Source organism: Fusarium sambucinum, chromosome IV (genome assembly GCF_050947815.1).
Source record: "Fusarium sambucinum isolate potato_lamoka chromosome IV, whole genome shotgun sequence".
Lineage (NCBI taxonomy): Eukaryota > Fungi > Ascomycota > Sordariomycetes > Hypocreales > Nectriaceae > Fusarium > Fusarium sambucinum.
In genome coordinates this window covers 7,014,920-7,036,485 of record NC_139291.1, presented here as the reverse complement: position 1 = coordinate 7,036,485, position 21,566 = coordinate 7,014,920, and the positions used below count along the sequence as shown (strand labels likewise).

The 21,566-nt window shown below is 47.6% G+C and overlaps 6 protein-coding genes across 6 annotated transcripts; 3 read left to right on the top strand and 3 right to left on the bottom strand.

Moving 5' to 3' along the window:
- Positions 1-7,075: 7,075 nt before the first annotated feature.
- FSST1_002284 (uncharacterized protein) lies at positions 7,076-8,815 on the bottom strand (the record flags this gene model as incomplete). The annotated part of the gene is made up of 4 exons (XM_083228257.1): positions 7,076-8,099; positions 8,150-8,328; positions 8,383-8,718; positions 8,780-8,815. 4 exons carry the CDS (start codon positions 8,813-8,815, stop codon positions 7,076-7,078), a joined length of 1,575 nt encoding a protein of 524 aa, XP_083092466.1.
- A 393-nt stretch (positions 8,816-9,208) lies between these two features.
- Positions 9,209-12,040, top strand: FSST1_002283 (U3 snoRNA-associated protein UTP13; the record flags this gene model as incomplete). The annotated part of the gene is made up of 3 exons (XM_083228256.1): positions 9,209-9,385; positions 9,436-9,463; positions 9,513-12,040. 3 exons carry the CDS (start codon positions 9,209-9,211, stop codon positions 12,038-12,040), a joined length of 2,733 nt encoding a protein of 910 aa, XP_083092465.1.
- A 294-nt stretch (positions 12,041-12,334) lies between these two features.
- Positions 12,335-14,155, top strand: FSST1_002282 (mRNA splicing protein SAD1; the record flags this gene model as incomplete). Its single annotated transcript, XM_083228255.1, has 1 exon — positions 12,335-14,155. One exon carries the CDS (start codon positions 12,335-12,337, stop codon positions 14,153-14,155), a length of 1,821 nt encoding a protein of 606 aa, XP_083092464.1.
- Positions 14,156-14,830: 675 nt separating this feature from the next.
- Positions 14,831-15,949, bottom strand: FSST1_002281 (translation initiation factor eIF 4e-like domain-containing protein; the record flags this gene model as incomplete). Its single annotated transcript, XM_083228254.1, has 3 exons — positions 14,831-15,017; positions 15,074-15,862; positions 15,915-15,949. 3 exons carry the CDS (start codon positions 15,947-15,949, stop codon positions 14,831-14,833), a joined length of 1,011 nt encoding a protein of 336 aa, XP_083092463.1.
- Positions 15,950-17,895: 1,946 nt separating this feature from the next.
- Positions 17,896-18,544, top strand: FSST1_002280 (uncharacterized protein; the record flags this gene model as incomplete). The annotated part of the gene is made up of 2 exons (XM_083228253.1): positions 17,896-18,195; positions 18,251-18,544. 2 exons carry the CDS (start codon positions 17,896-17,898, stop codon positions 18,542-18,544), a joined length of 594 nt encoding a protein of 197 aa, XP_083092462.1.
- Positions 18,545-18,870: 326 nt separating this feature from the next.
- On the bottom strand, positions 18,871-20,403 carry FSST1_002279 (Alpha/Beta hydrolase protein; the record flags this gene model as incomplete). Its single annotated transcript, XM_083228252.1, has 6 exons — positions 18,871-19,011; positions 19,060-19,188; positions 19,252-19,366; positions 19,414-19,528; positions 19,582-19,801; positions 19,852-20,403. 6 exons carry the CDS (start codon positions 20,401-20,403, stop codon positions 18,871-18,873), a joined length of 1,272 nt encoding a protein of 423 aa, XP_083092461.1.
- Between the last annotated feature and the right edge of the window lie 1,163 nt (positions 20,404-21,566).

Below are 21,566 nucleotides of genomic sequence, written 5' to 3'. Positions count from 1 at the left end.
ACCATCACTTATACCACGATGCCACCTTCACTGTTTCCTATTCTTCCCACGCCCATAAGCCTCCAGTAATCGTTACCAACTCAAAAAGGGGTGGAGTATCTCAAAGGTGCCTGAACACGATGGCCTGTGAGCTTTATGTGTGACGGCCATATCAGGAAATCGAAATGAGGAGATTTACCGCTGTGTTAAGTCGACTATAGATTTGCCTTCGGCATAGATGAATTTTGAAGCTCGAGTTCAACGTCTGTCGACGGAGCGGACTCTTAAAAGCAACAAATAACCAAGCGGTTGGTTCGGGTCGGTTAACATGTGATCGAGTTGGGGATGAGGTGGAGACTTTAATTATCCTCGGGATAATCGCAAATCTATACACAAATCGCTCGTTCGTTGTGCTCCTGAATCTATTACACCTAGCATTCTGTTCTCCCTTGGGAACTTGTCAGTCTTTTGTACTCGAGTTGGGTGCAATGATGTCTGGAAGAATCCGCTGTTAGTATTTGTCTCTCTAGATGCCCATGAGTTTCTCACTTCACTGACCTTGGCGCCGATTTGTGTTCGTATCCTCAAGAGGTCGCTGGTTGAAAATACCAAGCCTCAAAGCGGACGGCAACGTTGATTGACCTTGCCACCCAAAGAGTTGCTGGAACTACTTATCTCTTTATATCAAGTCTCAACAAACGCAGGGCACTCACCTCTCGTCAACTTGGCGACGTTCGCACAGTATCAAGACGAGCGATTGGCTGACAACACATATACGAGTGTTTGTGTTAAGGAATCATCGTATCACAGAGATGTTCTGGATGCCGGTGGGGGTGTACTGAGGGTAGGAAACGTAGCGAAAGGGAAGGTGACCTGTATGAACGTCATTTCCATACATTTCCGGGTTCGTCAGCTTTGAGAAACGTCGCGATTTGTATCGCGCGCAACTTCGGTATCTGGTACCAATGGAGCGCTCCCTGCACCAGAATCGTTACCGTCGACATATAAGTTCGCTAGCGAGTGCTCGATGAAACTTCGTATACCTATGCTCAGTAAAGGCCGGCGATGGGGCGTGCTCGACATATAGAGCACATACCCAGCGTCATCACTTACCTGGGCATGCTGACCCAAGATACAGACACCGATCCTGGAAGCTCAATGATTCCGATATCTAGCATTTGTTGTGGAGCAGATTTGGGCTCGAGAGTACACCTTGAGCTGCGAACAAATCTGATAGGAGTCAGACTTGATGGTTGAGAAGCTCACTTCGTCAAACCGAACCACAACGTTCTCTGAGAACTAGCATGGTTTCATCTGGTTCGAAGGTGCCTTAGTGGTTCGCCCGATGCCTCGTTCCCCAACGGTTGGCCCATCGCGTATCCATCATATCGATAAGAGGTCGCGTACAACAAGCAGACATGCCGAGTACAGTCAACAAGGCATGGTGAAACATGAAACAATGGATGATGGGTATCAATGCCCAAGTCTATAGTTGTTCAAGCTGTTTGGGAAGAAGAACGAAGCATGACTGTCGTACGATGCGCTTCGGATCACAACCGCAGTTATGCTCAACCACATGGTTATTGAATCGAGACTGCAATCAGAACGAGGCTGGGGGGATTCCGTCATTTCAACACCACCTCAACGCGTCGTTCAACTTCCAGCTTTGTTTTGACGGTCTGGTGAGTCCGCATCCGTTAATGGAGCAACTGACCCCTGGGATTACCTGATTACATACCCCAGTAACTTGACTACTTGTATGTCCAGGAAATTCTTTTGCCTTCTATCTAAAATTCTGGTTAGCCTAGGACTTTCATTGTGAATGTTACCTTGTTGGTAATTTGCTTACTCGTGGATGGGCAGAGATAGGTTACATACACGTTGTTCTTAGCCGAACATTGCAGTATGTGACAAATACCTAGGTAGGCATGTAGAGCAAGCTGTGGACTAAAAGAGCCGGAATACATAAATGAATATATATCTAATATACTTGTTCAAAGTTGTTTGCTTGGTATCATGTGGAGAGAGTGATCGCAGACCAGGTAGGGAGCCACCTTCCATGAGGTAGGTACTTGGAGGCTATTGTCTTTCAACATCAACAGCCCATCGGATGTCTCAGATACTACAGGTAACTTTTCGAGGTAGGCAAGAACTGAAAAGATACTACACAGGGGGCGTGCCTGTCAACCTTGTCCATGTAGAAGCCGCATACGTCGTTTTGCTAGTGACTTGTGTCGCGCCTGCCTTAGTAGCCAATTTCTTCCCCTGTCATCCATCACCTTCTGCCTCTGTCAACTATCTGGTCCTTCTTGCTATCATCATTCTTAGCTGTTGTACTGCAATCGAACATCAGATTTGGATACGGAATGAGTCGTGCCTTCTGCATTCTCATCATGAATATATCCCTTCACTCATATCACCCTCCACCCTCCAAGTTCAGCGATAAACAACTGTCGTGACATCTCAGCGACTGTAAAGTATATAATCCAGACATACACAACTAGTAAGTAAGAACAAAAAAACTGTCACATATTTATTTAGGAAAGCATGCCGTCTTCGATTCCTTATTGCTGCATTGGGAACCCCGTCAATCTCTGGTAACGATATCCAAAACAAATCGACATTATTACGACAAACGAAATTCCTTTCGTTATATTCAGCACTTCCCAATACATTCACCGACTTGTCAATCTTTCAGCCTCATGACTGCTGCCATTACGCTCGCATACGCTAGGTAAACCAAGAGTTGCTTGGTGAACCCCCGAACGAACCATTGAATAAGAAACCCGCCTACCAACACAAACGATAGGTATGTTACAATTGTGCCCATCGGTGTCATCGTGCTGAGTGTCAATATAGCAACTGGTGCTGACACGAAGATGCAAACAAAACAGTTGAAAAGCCCAACGATTGCGAACCTAGCATATCTTTCCGAGATGAATGTGATCGTGATATCGCCTTCGTGAGATACGAGATTCATGTCCCTCTGCCGATGTGTCAACAACTCATCTCGGCCATAGTGCTTAAGGATCAGGAAGCAACTTACCATGATACGGAGAGATAAGGGATGGTGAAGCAGGTAGCGGATCCACTGATCCGGCTTGTCTGTCTTGTAAAGAGAGGCCCAGTCTTCGTTCTTTGCTTTGAGGTGAGTTCCTTTTTCTTCCCCCCATTTCTGTCTCGCAAGAAATAGCGAGTTATTTAGGAAAACACCGCTTGGCTCATCAAGCTCCATGATCTTGCTGAATTGGTATCCGAACTGATCTTTAATATGTGTTAGTAAGGTACCTACCGGAAGAAGGAACAAAATGGCCTACAAAAGCGATTGAGCCTTACCATGAATCTCTCATGATATTCCTCGAGGTCTTCGTCATCCGACTCTATCTTTTTTCTATAAACGGTTGCATCTCTTTCCAGGTAATTTGCTTCCAAATCCACGCACAAACTACCATTTTCGACATGGCGACGAAAGAGGATATGCGTTGGGTCCTCGTCCTTCCAGGCGGCAAGCTCCAATAATTTACCCCTGCCTTGCTTCAATATCAGCAACCAACTACAGACTCCAATTGGTGGGGACCATACCATATTCAGCAGTCTCCTGGAATTCGGTATCTTTGATAAAACCGATTAGGACACTAAATCCTATTTCAATGATTTGGAAACAAACCTGGTCTGACTTCTCCATTATCTGTTTGCTCAACTGTACTTGCTGCTGGACTTTCCAAGTTGCTTGAAGCGTTTGTCATCCGAGACATCGAACTTTGGGTATCGACAGGGGACATGATCAAAGAGTACCTTGAGGTTACTTGCCAACAAAGCTAGGCAGTAGGACACTCAAGGTCGGGGTCACCAGTGTCCTTATTTATCTTCCATCAATTTCCAACGTCAGAAAGTCATCTTGCACTTCGACTTATTATTGTACAGGAGGGCAACAGATGAGACCCAAGCGCCAGAACATACTATTCGACGATACACAGCCTCCCAAGCCAACTGGTCGCACAAACTGATGGAGATGGTAAGTATTCTACAAGGTAATATTGAGACGATGTCATGCTCAGAACGACATACAACACACTTTGCAAAGCTCGACCAATTGTATCTCGATGCCTTGCATCTTGTAGGGGTGGTGAAGAAGAACTCAGCCATGGAGGAAGTAGCTGCCTTGTACCTCTAAAGTCCAGGGGCGTTTATCATTCTCATTTGTCATTTAAAACGCACTCAAAGAGCCGCGTTAATTCTACCATAGAGGTTTCAGCTCACTGCTACCACGCTTACAAGGATTACAACGACATACCAACAAAACAAGAGATTTCTCTCAAGACTAACAAGCATAAGCGAATCATGGGACTGCATGAGACTCCATCACGACAAAGGCATATAAAAACATTGTTTTCGACGAAGATGAAGAGTTACCAGGCTTTCAAAATTGACAAAGCCTGATCATCTCGGGCTCGTGCTATCTAGTCTATTCTTTTAATGTATGATCGGAGAGCTACAGAGACCAGAAGAGTTTTGAGATCCTCCCGCACATGCCGACATCCTCCAGGAATTCCACAATTACTTGTCTCCAAATATGGTCCATTGAAGAACAAGACATATCTGTTCTGGCATGATTAGCATCCTTCCTGAGATGAGTTTGCCATTTGTCTATGGATGAATCAAATATGTTTTGGCTTTGGGGGTCTCACTTTTTATGTAGTGAAATATCTAGCTAGATTTTAGTCCAGGTTTGGCCACTGGAACGAATTCCTACTTGGTCTTCGCTTTTGCCCCCGTTGGACGAGGTGGTGATGGTTGTGGGTGCGGTATAACTACCCCTCGCCGACCTGAATGGAATTGGTGATCCATGGTGAAATTTTTGTGTCAAGACGAGTAGAGTAGTATAGAAATGAGGTGATGGTTTGATGGAAGAAAGACTGAAAGCAGGCCACTCCGACCATTTTATAGTTCAACCTTGGTCGTACTCACAGATGAAACGTTTTAGTCTGGTCGAGCATGGTAAGGCGGGCAAGCGCTGTTTCCTCTTAGAATTTGAATTGTGTAGCTGCAAGATAAGAGAGAACAGAGCGGAATCTTGTGTGCAATAGAGTCGGCCCTTGAGAAAGAGGGCGGTTCCAGCCAAGACTCTTCACCGAGACTGTTCAGAGGAGAAGATTCTTCCCTGTCAGTTTACAGAAAGGGCCACCAGCGCGGTATCTAGCCTGAGAAGTTCATTAATGATATCTGATCAACAACCTGGCATGAAGGGCCAGAAAATGAGCCCACAGGGCGTTAATGATGTCGGTGTAGGCGGGGAAGCAAACGGGGAAAGTGTTATGACAGGGGACAAGTTTCACCAAGAAGATTCCTCGCCGACTGGACAGGATTGGGAAACTTTATGAACGCCACTAATCAACCCCTGTGCTGCTGAAGAAGCGTCCATGCCAAAACCTGGCATCTAGCAGGGCGGGATTCCGTATTGTAACTCGAGAACAGAGAGACTTGACTGCTAAAGAAAGTCACTCACGTCAAGTCTCTATGTTCTTATACAGAATGAAGAGGCGGAACGTCCCTCGGAGTATTGCGAGCTTCGTGGCACCTTCTCCGAGTGGTTGCAGCGAACCGTTACTAAGGGGAGACAACACTCTTCGATGTTGCATAATATAATACACGTTGTAGCCTACTTCCGGCGTGAACATGCGTGTTGGATTTAGTTAATTTACATGGGTGCCCCTGATATCACATATATCTAGTTAGGGTTGGTTATGCACTGCTCTCCTTTCTCTTTCTTCTGGTGTGAGTAAGTGCCCCATGTACCAACTAGTCCTGCACGTTATTCCCTGCGTGATAGGATCCATCGTGAACTTTTTGATGGCTCCTAGATTGTCACTGCAGGTTTTGTAAGTAAGCTCAAACATGTCATGGCGGAAAGGAGACGCGCCCCAGCAGCACAATACTGGCCCTGTGGCATTAAAGAACTTATCTCCTGCGAGAATAGGAGACGGAACTGATTGAAACACTTTTGTGCTACTTTATCCCGAGTTCCTCTTGATATTCGAGTCCAGCTTTTCTAATCAGCTCCTAGGTTGGGGAAGGCTGCGTATGAGAATGGAACTGTCCTTGTTTCCAGGCAGAGCTCTGGGGTCTTTCAATGAGACAAGAACCTTGAGATCGACAGAGAGAACTAAACATCGACATCGCTATACCGTTTGTGGAGACCAATAATCTTGGCGCAGTTCTCTGTCTGTGACTGATACCGACATGGTGACTGCGATGAGCCGCATTCCCGCTCTTCTCTCTTTCCTCCAAACCGCCAAGCGGTACCCGCACACTCTCATCGCTTCCCGTAGCAACCCAGGCGATATCCATACCGGGGTATATGACACTCTGAGATTCCACAACAGCTTCATTGAGCTAGGCGAGACATTGGGGTCAGGAGATAACGGGCATCAGTCAAGGAATATATGAGCGACTCCTTCTGTTGCCCGCCATAAATTTTGCTGGCTTCGCATCACTAGAAAAGCATGTGTTTATACAAACATAATATGGTATTAAAATCTTTAGGTTTCAGCCGCTTACTCGCCCTAACTACTCCGATTGTTCTTTATTGTTCTAGGTAATTACCTACAGGGTAGTAGTAGCATCTCTTTGTTTTCTTTTTCGAAAAAAGAAAACATGAGATATCGCCAAGTAATACTGTGGCTGGCAGCTAGGGTATAATGCTGCTGTTACATAGTTTATATACATATCTATGCGGTGTTACCACGGGGTAAATAGATACTTGGTTATGGAAGTCTATCATTGCTATTCATATTAACTTACGATGAAATCATCAATGCTTCGCCTGCTTGCTCCATTACTCAAAATTCTTGATACTGTCCACGTTATTTTAGTGTTGTAATTTGAGTGCTAATGTAGTGATTCTTGTTTCTCTCCACAGTAAAAGACTGGCCGGGCTGGATCATAAAAACTAGAAGCCACGCCCAGGAGCGCCAGGCTTACCGTAGGCCTCGACTGTGAAGCTAGCTGATAGTGTTTGGTTGTGCCCTGGTTCTTGTATCGAATCTTTGGACACATGGAAGCTGATCCTACGATCCCACCTTGCGATATGACAAACTCAAATCCTCTCGTCTGGCCAGTCGTGTCGGTTTTCTTGCTGCTCCTCTTCTTCGGCTTCACGCCATTCTTCAGGGGTCGTGTGGAAAATAGTGGCGACAGCTGTGAAAGTGGCCCAAATTTCGCCGCAAACAGCCAAGTGCAGCACTTGACTACCAAGAAAGTTGATGGCGAACACAAGACTTGACTCTCCTAATAGATTGATCCCGCAGATGTCATAAGTTGGAAGGCCAAAACGTTGACGGAAAGTGCCTGCTACCAAGCGCAGTGCTGTTGCCTCCCACGGCGCAATTGCTAGCCTCAGAACTGCATCGGCGAAAACATGCGAAGCGATGAGAGGAGGGAGCTGCGTAAGCATAGTATCGCAATAAGTGGTTGCAGGTATGACCGCTCCTCTTGCGTCAACACTTGGCCTCAGTTCCGCACTCCAGAGCCCAGGAGGTGCTTCACTCGTTTCAGCTGTAGCCTCAACATCAAAACTAATCAGAGTGGCGCTGACCGCCTCGTTGTCCTCTTCATCACTGGCGTAGTCGTCTCCTCTAGCGGAGAAAGTGCTCGGCCGCCGAACAGCTTCCACTGGACCAGTATCGCTAGGCATTTGGCCGTCTATGGGCCTGATAGGAGACACATCTTCAACAGTGCTACGATTTCGTCGATGTTCTGGCCGTTCACGGGGTCTGTCAGCTGGGGTCAAAGTACTGGTTATCCCTGGAGGTGAGCCAGTATTTGGTAGCCGCCTGTATATTCTTGCCAATATTTGTGGCCACCAGTCGCGAGTCAATCTTTGCGTGATGACCCAAACGAGGAAAGGCGTTGACGATACGAAAAGGCCCCCTGTCCATTGAAGTATTGACTGGAAAGAAAGCCCAGAAAGTGGCGGAGGAGCTGGGATGGGCGAGTCATGGGTAAAGGGGATGAAGAAAGAAAGACTTGGAAGCCAACTGGTACTCGAAGCCATACCGAGCCGTTGTAATGCAACGAAGAGCTCCAGATGGACTCGCACGTACGACCATACTTCATGGACTCTTGGGAATTTGTGAGCCAATGTGATATTTAATGACGGATTTTGACTTACAGTCGACGACTAAACAGTCTCTCTGGCCGATCCCGCCATAATAAGGCCACTTGACGATCAGCATAATTACTTAAAAGGTTGAGTGATGCACCAGGTAAGATGTATCTGGTGATGGAAAAGGGATTCTGAGATCTCGCATACAGGTCCCAGAATGGAATGTGGGAATAACGTTTGTAAATCTGCCAGAATTAGTAAGGGAAGCCACAACTACTCTGGATCAATAGACAACATACGAGTATACGTTGACGAAACCCATCCAAGCCAAACGCACCAGCAGCGTCCACGCAGCGAAAGGCGGAAAAGGCAAGATTGCGGCCGATATCGTCCTCGTACAATGCATGCCTCTTATCAGATTCGGCTTCTGGACTTGAGGTCGGATTTTCTTGCTCAGCAACCCCAATAACTAACATGACTTCGTTATGTGATCTTATAATGTCTCTATTGATCTTTTTCGTCTCGGGGTTTATAGGACGACCCCGGTGATCGTACTGCTGGGTAGAACCGTCACCATTCTGTTGGTCGTCATGATCGTCGTCCCATTCTACAACATCATCATATGGTGACCGCCCCTAGCAATGTCAGTTTATTTTGTTCCCAGGATACTTTATTTAAACCCAAGGAATCGCTCACAAGAGCTTGGGCGGTCAGAGGACCTTGCATTCCCATAATGACTGCGCGCAACGACTCATGAATGGGACACGTCCATCTGGCGTGGAGTGTAGAGCTGTACAAATGTTGTTCGTAGTAGAAGCGTCAGTCCAACTTATAATCAAATTAGTGATTTCGAAATGAAGCAAATGAGTGCCCTTCTTCGCGCGATGACCTGAGTCTCAAAGAGATAAAGTTAAAGGAAGCTCCAGGTACGAAGTCATGATACGAAGCGCATGAGTGGCACTGTGGCTAGTGGTGTGGCGCACAAGATCGAGCTAATGCACAATCCGGCCAATCAAAAACATCGTCGCCACGAACGCCAAAAAAAAATCTAGGAAAGTTCAAGTCGCGGACCCATGATAGTTTCTTTGCATCGAATATTTGTCCAACCTACAACATAACAACACAATGGCAAATAAGCAGCCGTTAAAGACGACGTTTGAAGCAGAGCACGTAATTCGTCCTATATTCACAGGAGGATCAGTCTCTATCGATGATGACGCCCGAATTCTAGCGACAGTCCTCGGCGAGGATGTAGTTCTCACTGATCCCACCAACGGCAAGCACTTGGCTCAAATTGAGGGTGTAAGAGATATCTTCAGACCGCTTTGTGGACCAAAACTGACGTTTCATAGGACGGAGAGCTCGTTTCTACATTGACTTGTTAGTTTCTTGAAATCATGCGAAATTACGATTAGACTAACATGTTCAGTGACACCCTCTGCGTCGCATCTCATTATTTGCTCCCGTTCCTTGTCTATGAGAATCTTTTCTTTGAAGAGATCTGAAGACGATGGAACCATCGAAGCTACTCCTACTAGAACAGTCAAAGCTCACTCAACACCAGTTAATGCACTGACAGTTGACCGAACCAGCACGTTGCTGGCCACTGGAGGTACTGATGGCGCCGTTAAAGTCTGGGACATTGTTGGTGGTTATGTTACCCATACTTTCCGCGGATCTTCAGTTCTAGTGTCATCACTTCGATTCTTTGAGGCTGTGTCCCGTTCGAATGAGACTCAATCACGAAAGGGCAAGAAATCCAAGCGCCAGGAGGAGTCCGACGAGGAAGAAGAGAACTCGACCACTATCAACTTCCGTCTTGCATGTGGTCAGCAAGATGGTAAGGTCCGCGTATGGGACTTGCACAAGCGCAACTGTGTGGCCAACTTGGACTCCCACGTCTCAGATGTGCAAGGAATCGACTACTCTCCCGAACAACATGCTTTAGTCACCGCTGGCAGAGACAAGACCATCACATGGTGGGATGCCAAGTCCTGGAAGATCCGCAAGGTTGTGCCTTGTCTGGAGTTGGTGGAAGCGGCTGGCTTCATTGACGGTGGAAACTTGACCTACTCTGCTGGTGCCAACGGTTCTCTTCGCATCTGGGACACGGATACTGGCAGGGAAGTTACTCCCCAGCAACCTGCGAAGAGCGAAGAAGAGGGTATTGTGTCTGCAATCTATCGCCCTGGACTACCTTTTATCCTCCTCGTTCAGGTTGACCACACTCTCGCGCTCTACAAGCTACCACAAAAAGCAGATGCTGCCACCTTGTCAGCACCCGAACCCTTCCGAAGAATATCTGGCACACATGACGATATCATTGATTTGGGTTACTTACTTCCTGACCGTTCTATGGTTGCTTTGGCTACAAATTCCGAAGATGTCAGGATTGTGTCTGTTGTAGAGACACAGGATCAGAAGGATGGAGTCAATGGGGGTTCTGAGTCAAGCCCCTACTTCGGCCAAGATGTTGCTCTCCTGAGGGGCCACGACGAGATCGTCATTTCGTTAGATATTGACTGGTCAGGTCATTGGATAGCGACAGGTGCGAAGGACAACACTGCCAGACTTTGGCGTATTGACCCTACAAACAACTCCTACACCTGTTGGGCCGTCTTTTCTGGTCATGCTGAATCTTTAGGCGCTGTTGCTCTGCCCAAGAGCGTTCCTCCTGAATCATCGGCAGCCAGAACCGATCCACTCAATCACCCTCCCGCATTCCTTATCACAGGTTCGCAGGATCAGACCGTCAAGAAATGGGAAATCCCCCGTACAGCCCAGCAGCAAGGCCACAAGAGCAGTTCTCGTGCTATCTTTACCCGAAAAGCGCACGAAAAGGACATTAATGCCATCAACGTCCACCATTCGAACCAGCTATTCGCGTCTGCGTCACAAGATAAGACGGTCAAGATTTGGTCTGCAGAGGAAGGCGAAGTCCAGGGCATTCTGCGTGGACACAAGCGTGGTGTCTGGTCCGTGCAATTCTCACCTGCTCAGATGCCGGCTATTCAGGGCGAAGATGGGCCTGTTACTGGAAAGGGTGTCATTCTTACCGGTAGCGGTGACAAGACTATCAAGCTCTGGAACCTCGCCACCTATACTTGTATAAGGACTTTCGAGGGCCATTCCAACAGTATTTTGAAGGTTGCGTGGTTGAACATGCCTACCAGCCAGGAACAGTCCAAGAAACGAGTCCATTTCGCCAGTGCTGGTGGCGATGGTCTCGTAAAGGTTTGGGATGCAAACTCGGGAGAAACTGAATGTACTCTTGACAACCATGAGGACCGTGTTTGGGTTGTGGCTGTTCATCCTGAGAACAACACTATCGTGTCTGGTAGCGGTGACTCTACTGTCACTTTCTGGAAAGATACGTCGTCTGAGACTCAAGCTGCCGCGTCTCAAGCCGCACTTAAGGTGATTGAGCAGGAGCAGGAGCTTGAGAATCACATCCACGCCGGCTCATTCCGTGAGGCTATCACGCTCGCATTGCAGCTCAACCATCCTGGTAGACTGCTCAGCCTATTTAATTCCGTCATGACAACAGACAAGCCTGACAAGGGTAGTTTGAGTGGCTTGAGAGCTGTGGATGAGGTACTAGCCAGTTTGTCCGATGAGCAGATCTTCTTGCTTCTTCTGAGACTACGTGATTGGAACACAAACGCACGTACAGCTCCTGTGGCACAGAAGATCCTGTGGACTTTGATCCGAAGTTATCCTGCTTCCAAGTTCTCAAACCTGTCAGTCAAGGGGGCCCAGGGACAGAAGAGCTTGAAGGATGTGCTTCACGCTATTCGAGTGTACACCGAGAGGCACTACAAGCGAACAGAGGAGTTGGTTGATGAAAGTTATCTGGTGGAATATACCCTGCAGGAGATGGACGATCTCCCACCCATGCTGGAAGATGAGAATGTTCTGCTGCAAGACAGCAGTGAGGATATTGTCATGGCTGGTTAAAAGCGCAAACACTACAATTACCAATGTCTTTTTTAATTGGCTGATTACTTATAATCATCGCATGGTCTTTGGAGTATACAGGTTTAGATAAAATGCTTAACTTTTGTTTTTAAATAAGCATATGACAAGTGCTGTGTTAGTGATCCCGGTAGATAGATGTACCACCGTACAACAGAAGTCTTGATATAAGCTCAATAATTCAGGAAAGCAGAGAATGAAAAGCATACAAACTATAGGAAGCCTCTTCACATACATAGCGAGCCTGATCCAAAATTTTGGGTTGTTACATCGAATATGTATAATGTATCTATTCTATTCACTCCAAATAGATGTTGTAAATTGACATGCAGGCTGCCTTCAACCAAATGTGGGCCTGGACCTGAGCTTCAAGGCTCCACTCCGCCCGTAACTGCATATAACCTACGACTTCAATCTTTCATCTACGACGTCGAGTCAGCCGAGAACTGCGCAACAAGAGACAAAGAACGAAGTCTCGGACGCAATTCGAACATGTCCAAACGACAGGCTTCAGAGGCTCTTGAAGACATTGCCTCGCCAGCTTCCAAGAGGTCTCGATTGGACTTTGATACGCCTGAACCGGGTTCAGAAGAACTTATTAATGAGACGAATACAAACGGAAACGCGCAAGAAGTCGACGACGATGACGACTTTGACGATCAAGAAATAATGGCTGCGGCGCCCATAAGGCAGTCTGCACCTACAGAAGGCTACGACGACCTCTACCTCGACACCATCGATCGCAACGTGCTCGACTTTGACTTCGAGAAGCTCTGCTCCGTATCCCTCTCCAACATCAACGTCTACGCATGTCTAGTCTGCGGCAAGTACTTTCAAGGTCGCGGTCCCAAGTCGCACGCCTACTTTCACTCTCTCGACGAGGATCACCACGTTTACATCAACCTCGAATCTCAGCGCGTTTACGTCCTCCCTGAAGGTTACGAGGTCAAGAGTCGCGCGCTTGATGACATCAAATATGTCTCGGATCCACGTTACACCAAGAAGGAGGTTATCGAGATGGATCGCGCGCGACGCACGAGTCAGACGCTTGATGGGAAACAGTACATCCCTGGATTTGTTGGAATGAACAATATCAAGGAGAACGACTACTTCAACGTTGTTGTGCAGGCGCTGGCGCATGTGGCCCCATTACGCAACTATCTTCTTCTCGAGGACTTTTCGAGCAAGACGGAGCTAGTCAAGCGAGCCAGTATTCTAGTGCGCAAGATTTGGAACCCAAGAGCATTCAAAGCTCATGTCTCGCCTCACGAACTTCTCCAGGAGATTTCTCTTCGTTCCAACAAGCGCTTCAACCTTACATCACAATCAGATCCTGTCGAGTTCTTATCATGGTTTCTCAACAATCTCCATCTCGGTCTCGGTGGAAGCAAGACCAAGCCCGGCAGCTCTATGATCCAGCGCACATTTCAGGGCAAGATGAAGATCGAGTCGCAAGCCATTACAGCTCGCGCAGATGCTACCGATAGACTGCGCTTTGAGGATGCAAATGTCAAGGTTGACATTGTGCGCTTTCTCCTCCTGACGCTTGACCTCCCCTCAACTCCCCTTTTCCAGGACGAGCTTGAGAAGAACATTATTCCTCAAGTCCCGTTGACGACTATTCTCACAAAGTACGATGGCCAGCGTGCTCAAGAACACCACGCTCAGCGCAAACGCTACCGACTCATGCACCCACTTCCCCCCCACCTCGCGTTCCACGTAAAGCGTTTCTCACAGAACAAGTTTGTCTCTGAACGCAACCCCACAATCGTAACTTTTGACGCGCGCAATCTTGACATGTCACCCTACGTGGAGCCGAACCCCAAGGAGTGGCCTCCAGGTGAGCCCATCTGGTATGATCTCGTTGCAAACGTGGTCCACGAGGCTGTGCGCACACGAGAAGATGTCGTTGATAGCGGCGAGGAGCGCAAAACATGGAAGGTGCAGCTGAAGAACAAGGCTACAGGAGAATGGGTTGTGTGCCAGGATCTGTATGTTGATAAGGTGCAGAGTGAACTCTTGTACCTTGGTGAAACCTACCTCCAGATTTGGGAACGGAGGAGAGAGCCTAGCAAGGGCAAGGGTAAGGCCTCATAACCTCGGACCGTGATGGTATATTCGAGTCCGAAACGTAATAATAGAATGTTATACCCTCCCTGACACTGTTGCTATCGGATTATGTACAAGCAGTAGGCAGAAGGCTTTCTTACTCTTGGGAACTAAGGATTCTCGTGAATTCATCAACCGTTATCAGAAAATGCTAGACCCCTTTCGAGTCCGACTGGCACCCACTTACTTTGTTGTCACCACATGCATAGCACACTGCAGGGTCGTAGTTTATGAAAAGGTGTCTCGTTCTTGGGCGAGAAACCTCGGCCCCCAAAGCTTACTCTGAATTGTAGCTCTCGCTGAAATCCGCTATTTGGGCGAGCCAGCCCCTATTCATGCGCGGCTAGTAATACATTGTCAATACAAGATCATCCGCTTGATTCCGTTGTTCCCAACCATTGCCTTCATAACCTAGTCCAGTCATTCCAACCGCCAACCAAATCCTAGTAAACACGTTATCACAGTCCATCCGGAAGACTTCTCCAACTCCGCCAACTCAAGGGTGCTTATGCAACAAAGACAATAGACGAGCAATCCAATCAAGACCGAAAGGTAAAATACAATACAGAGGTCGCACTAGTTTAAGGGAGGCGACGGTCAGACGAAACCTGTGTTACCTCGAGGGTAACGGCGGCGGGAGGAAAGGCGGCGATTCAACTTCCTCTATGATTGAGACAGCTCAGCTGCCTTTGAAGCTCCGCCAGCGTGACGCTTGTCGTGGTGATGGTGTTGGCCAGCTTTTTCACGGCGTTGTTCTTCAATGGCTGTCCGTTGCTGAATACTGGAGTCGTGGCTCTTGAATTCAACGCGAGTGTTAGGTGGGAAGTTCAGGACATGCTTCATAGTCTCGCTATTTTTGAGTTAGTTGTAGTCCCCACAACGAGTCAACACATTAGGCAGACCTACCGAATTTTGATGACTCGGCCACCATCAGTTCGTGTCCAGATACTGAGAATGTCCTCGCCATTACGCACACTCAATACAGCGCCGCATACATCTTCACCCGCGTCGCCAAATTGGTCGCCGATGAGGTTAAGCAGAAGGTCTTCCCAGTATCGGTCGGACACGCCCTTCTTCATTCGCACCACCCATTTGCCGCCCTTCTTGTTGATATCATCTTCCCATATTGGGCGGATACCCTTCTTGAATAGATGAAAGTCCGAGACAACGGGAAGTACGGAGGGCCTCCTAAGGTAAGCATACATGTCCCAGAACTCCTCCGCTGTTCGCACAGTAGCGATTTCATGTAGTGTTTTCTCGTACTCGATATAGCCGTGTGCCTTTGAGATCGGAGGTCGGTACCAGAAGGTCCACGAGTCTACCAGCGGATGTGAAGAAGCTGTGGGCGCCCCGGTCTGGTTGTTCTCGGAAATCGCGACCATGCCAGGAGCTTTTCCAATAGCCTTGGACGAGTCCTTCTTGGGGACCGCTGAGGCCATGGCCGTCTCGAAAGGATTGCCCGACGACTTGGGGGTTTTAGCCGACCCAAACGAAGCGAATGCTCCAGAGCCTAGACCAAAAGCGCTGGAAGCGCCACTAGTGGGAGATACGAGACCTCCAGGTGTGGTGTTGAAAGGATTCGGTTTCATCGATGATGGGGTTTCGCTGCCTTGACGCTTAGGGAAAGAGGAATTGCGACTGAAACTGTCACCACTGGACCCTTGGCCTGGTGTTGTGAGGGAAAGCTTGCCGGGGCTAAGAAATCATTATTAAATCTTGCTGATAACGGTGGGTGTATGTGACTTACTTTGTGCGGCGGGCCCAGAGGTTGCTGTTGTCCATTAAGTCTGAAGTAACAGTTACGTCTGCGAATCAAGGTAGGGCGGGGAAGGCTGGTTCAAGATGCCTTCAAACGGACGTGAAGACAGGTATCGGAGGATGCGTGTACGATGTGAAGGGCTTTGCTGGAGCGGGTTTGGTAGATTTTGGTCTCGGTTCGTTAGGAAAAGCGGTCGAAGTTGGTAATGCTGGCTTTGTGGTGTTGCACGGTTTGGAGGTCGAATGAGGGGATGATCAGTATGTTCCCAGGAAAGGTTGGGTGTATAGAGAAAGCTGTAGACAGTAACTTGGTGGCGAGATGGGGGTATCGGAGGTTCTTTGGGCGGTCGAGTTAGTATGGATGGAATGGCAATATCTGAGAATTTTGAAGAGTAGATGATGAAGTTGGGTGGGTTTTGGTCTGAGAAGTGTTGCGAGAGAGGAGATGGATCTAGTGATGGAAGAAATTCTAACTTAGCAGCCCACCTACCAGAAAATCCAGAAAAGACGAGTCGCGGTAGGTGTGGAAAGCAAAACTCAAAGTAGCTTTCGGGTAACTTTTCTGCTAGCTCGTGCTATTTTCTACATCATGGATACCTGGTCTATGATACCTACCTCTGATAAAAGCCCTGGAGACGGGTAGCACCCAACTCGCTGGAAAACCCCCCATTCCTGGTCTGTGGAAGGCACGCGCCCGACCTTGACGGTATCCATATGATTGCGCTAATCCAACCCCAGCCTCCAGGACAGTCCAGGGACCCATGAGAGAGTTGTCGCGACTGACCCTGCGTCAGAGGCTAACTAATTGGAAAGTTCGGGTAGAAAAATGACAGTGACACAATTAGTACGCACCACGGCAGCGTGCCCCTTGTTGACAGTAACTGAGTGTAAGCTTCTAGAAGCAATTGGTACTTAGGCATGCCCCTAGCCTCATACACATCTCATGAGATCGACAAAAAACAGCAATTAATCTTGGACATGTAAAAGCCATACATCTATCTTCTTGATGTCGAATATGAAGGCCGATGGAAATTGGATAGAAACCGTGCAGTCCAGACCTAGGACCACTAACCTACTAGATATAGATACATCATGCAAGTGATCAATTCCTATGATTCATATCATCGTCACCAACGTCCACATCAAGACACTACTAATACAATATTACTCAGTCTGGTCATGATAACTCGATCAATTAGGAATCTCTCCCTTGAACTTGACTGCAATGGTGATTTTGTCCTACACCAGGCGAGGAACCTACATGTCACTTATACTCAAATGGTAAAGTTGCTTTTACAGCTCGTCGGCTCCGAAATATGAGACCAGAGCCAGCCCCCGGTGAAACCCCTGCCTCATGAAGAAACGGATGATCATGACTACTGGATAAGTCTCTTTCCAATCAACTATGGCCGGCATGAATAACAACATGTAAGACCCTTTATTCTTACTCCATTATATCATGCCATAAACAACCATCCTTGTCGCAATTGACGCTCTGCTGTTTGAATTGGTCGCACTATCTCATCTTTTGCTCAGAAACGCGTTTACGAAAAAAAAGACTGCGCCACAGGCTGTTGTTTAAGTGTGAGCTCTAGTCTAGATAGATAGCTGCAGACTTTATATCGCACATACTCTTGAGACAAAATAAAGTTGAAATCTTTTTTCCTCATGTGGTGAGACAAAAGCTCGATTCTTCATTCTACTCTGGTAACATTTCAAATCGGTACCTAGATAAGAAGCGACTGTCTTTTCATTCATACCCAGCCAGTCTTGAGTTTATTGTTTGTTAGTACGTGGTACTCTTGGTGTGTCGTGTCTTATCCATTGAACCAGCCACCGCCGCGCGGCCCCACTTAAAAGTTATCGCAACTTCTTATCTTCAAAAAAAAAATTGGGCAGAGCTTCAACACCTGCACTGAAAAGTTAAAGGACCGAGATATATTCCACGCGCCACCTTCACCACCGTCGCAATGGGTGTCACACGAACAAAAACTGTTAAGAACAAGCACGCTGCCGCTCCCGGCGCTGCAAAGTCTTCTAAGCACTCCGCCGCCGACGGCTTCGCCAAGTCCAAGAAGCCAAAGGGCACCCCGCCGTCCAAGCAGGTCAAGGACAAGGGTCGCGAGGCGCTTCTTCAGAAGTTCAAGAACCCTAAGAAGAAGAAGTACACGGATGAGCAACTCGGAATCCCAGCTCTCAACACTGTCACTCCTGTTGGTGTGGTGAAGCCAAAGGGCAAGAAGAAGGGCAAGGTTTTCGCTGATGACCCGGTACGACTCCCATTCTAGAGTGTACATGACCAATTCTAACATTGCAATTCTTTAGGAGAGTATGAGCACCATTATGGCTCTTGTCCAGGCCGAGAAGGATGGCCAAATCGAGTCCAAGATGATTAAGCAACGAAAGATGGAGGAGATTCGCGAAGCGCGCAAGGTCGAGGCCGAGAAGAAGGAGGACGAGAGGAACGCAAAGCTCGAGGATACCAAGAACTCTCTCCGAAAGTCAAGAAAGCGCAAGAGCACCGGCGATGGAGACGACAACATCAAGGACTTCTCTTCAGCAGGCACCAAGGCGGCCAAGGGCAAGGGCAAGGGCAAGAAGCGAGTGTCGTTCGCCTAAACCCCCAATCGACGGAGAAGACACGGAGGTTTTTCGGAGTTGCTGCATTGTTTGGCGCATGGAGTTTGGTAGATGGGCTGCGGTTATGCCCTCTCTGGTAGTCTCTAGAGAATCGGCGGTACAAAAGCACAACATAGTTCTTGAATTATGGCTGCTCCCACGGGTGCAGATCCTGTTAATCGGCAAAAACGATCGAAAATATCAGAATTTTGACCATGATCTATCTAACAAATCTATTCTTCTCTATCCAGTTTGCTTTTGTGCATATCCGTACTCTATAGTCTATCATAATCAACAAGTGAGGCAAGAAACAAAAAACTGCCCTTTCAGTCCTCGGAAATCACCAGCTTGCGTCTCATGGGGCTGTATCCATGCCCAGCAGTGAAGTCACCGGCGTTGGGGTTCGCTTGGGGCTTGAGACTGTCGAGATCGGACTTGAAAGCCAGATGGTTCAAGAAGTTGGCAACCTGAGAATGTCAGCCTAGGCTTCTCGCACGAACTTGGTGCAAACTTACAGGCTTAGGGAACCAGCGGCTGCCTCCAGTTTCGAACCAACACAAATGTCCTCCAAGGCTAGATGTGAGAAGAATGGTGTTAGGGTTCTGCTTGAACTCTTCGTAAGGGATGGCTTCCTTGACAGCAATCTATTGAAGGTTAGGAATTGTCCACATCAGACGTGACAATTGTATTCAGGTAACAATACTCACAGGATCGTCGGTGGAGTGAACGGCTAGGAAGGGAATCTCAATGGACAAGATTGAGTCAACAGATGAGGCGTCTCGATAGTACGCAGTCTCGGTGGGATATCCCCAGGAAGGGCACCTGCAGAAATAAGTGTTTTGTCCAGAGGAGAGGTATGATTTGCTTACTGAATCAAGCGATCAAACTCGTTGAGGTACGTGATCTTCATAACAGCATCAACGTCAATTGTGCTATACATTTCCAGCTCCTTTCTATGTGTAGCAGCGAGTTCCTTCAAAGCACCTAGATCCCTATTAGTACTATTAAAACGAGCAATGGTGCTGTTAATAACTCACTGCCCATGATTCGCAAGTAGACCTCTTTGCCAATATATCTATTCTGGAGGATCTTGCTAGAAACCTCAAGGTTAAAGGGGTTCGAGCAAACGACAGCTCCCTTGAGAACGCAGTTGGGGCCCTCTTCACCACAATAGTTGGTGAGCATGTTTGCGCCGAGCGAAAATCCTAGACCGAAAAGGGGTCGGTTAGGAAACTTCTTTTGCAGCCATTTGACTGTCTTGAGTTCTTATTAGCAGGGTTCTGGGTTTGGAGTGCTGGTAGCCTTACCTGACGGATATCCCAGGTCGCTCGTGCGTTGTACAACACACCGCTGGTGATTTTGGACCGGGCACAACCTCTCGAGTTGACGACACAGGCCTCCCAGCCGCCCTCGCCGATCATAGGTGCGATTGTGTGTCGCAAGTAGATCTCATGAGAGCCACCCGAAAGGCCATGCAAGACAACGAGCATGGGTTTGTTGTCGTCAGATCCAATGTTCTCAAACTCTTCTTCGGTGAAGTAAGCTGTTCGGCGCGAGAGAGTAGGATCATCAGGGGCCTCAAAGGGATCAACAGCGAAATCTACAGCAAACGTTCCATGGTAAATCATGTGGTCGGCATCAAAAATCTTGCGCTTGTAGTAGATTTTGGGCCCAACAGGCTTGGTGGCAGTCCACATTGTCTGCAGGTGGCCATTGAAGAGGAGAGGGTTCAGATTGCATGGCGGCGTCGCTTTTTCGGTGATGGACAAGAGATCAGTCTCGTTGCCGTCCTTTTCCTTCACCTTGCGCGGTGTAGGTGCATGAGTGAAGTCGATTGCTGCACGTCCAAGCCACTCCATGATGGAAAATCGCACCTACAGGATCTAAGACAACGCTATGATTGAACGAGAGATAAGTGATTTGGCACCGTTGCAACGACCGAATAAGTAGATTGGATAGAAGCAAAAGATGAAGAGGCGTAAAGAATAAACGGGAGAGATTTGACTGTATTAATAGATTTCTAACATTCAGCCAGCAGATCGCCCCCCGACGAAACGGAACGGGATCCATCTTGGTTAAAAAGGACGGGCCTACGGTACCCACCGACTCCGATGTCCGACATTTATCAGTGCCACGCACTGGCAGGTATTGTTGGTGTTATGACTTGTACAAATCTATTATGCTGTATGCTTCAAAAGAACCTCGGCTTAACATGTCTTGCTTTCTTTATTTCACCCATTAGTTACATTTCATTACAATGGAACGGAAGAAAAAAAAAGAATAAGAAAAAGAATGACTCGAGTCAGGTCTCTCGTCGTAGGTATATTGAACAGCCGATTTGATAATGTCCGAAGCTCGCATTTTAAACTCCTTCTGATAGATGTTAACTGGCATTAAAAGTTGACCTTGCGCTCGGCAAGTGGGGTTTGGCTTGCGAAAGACCGAGGCACGATTTTAGTTGGTCGATGCGTTTCTGCAAGAGATTGACAGCAGCTTCAGGGGCCAACTGAAAGATTATCAAGGTTGGCAGACTGGCAGGTGAAAATTACATATCAGAAAACTTTAAATGTGTCGATCTTTTCAACGCTATTTCAGTAATTTATACACAAGGACTTTGCCAGGTGCCTGTGATAGTCATGTCAGGACAATATCAAACCACCCCATCGGCGAGCCAAGACAGAACAGTAGATGTTACTTGAACACAAGTTACTATTATGACTTATTCACAGAAAAAAGAAAGGAATCAGCTTTCATTTTCATTTCCCAATGCTTGGTACTATTCACACATCTCACCCCACCTGTCTAGGCGATAACAGCTTATCTGCTTACCTACTCCAACACGTGACTAGAACTCTTGCACCTCCCAGAACTCTAAGGTTAGATTCGCACAACAAAGATCTAAACGACGTCCTGCATCGAGCTAGAGCCACAACCACCAGAACTTGGCTCCGACGTGCTTCTTCAACGCCTCAATAATGAACGGCGGTCGCTCGAAAAACAACCCCTCATGCGATGCTGAGCG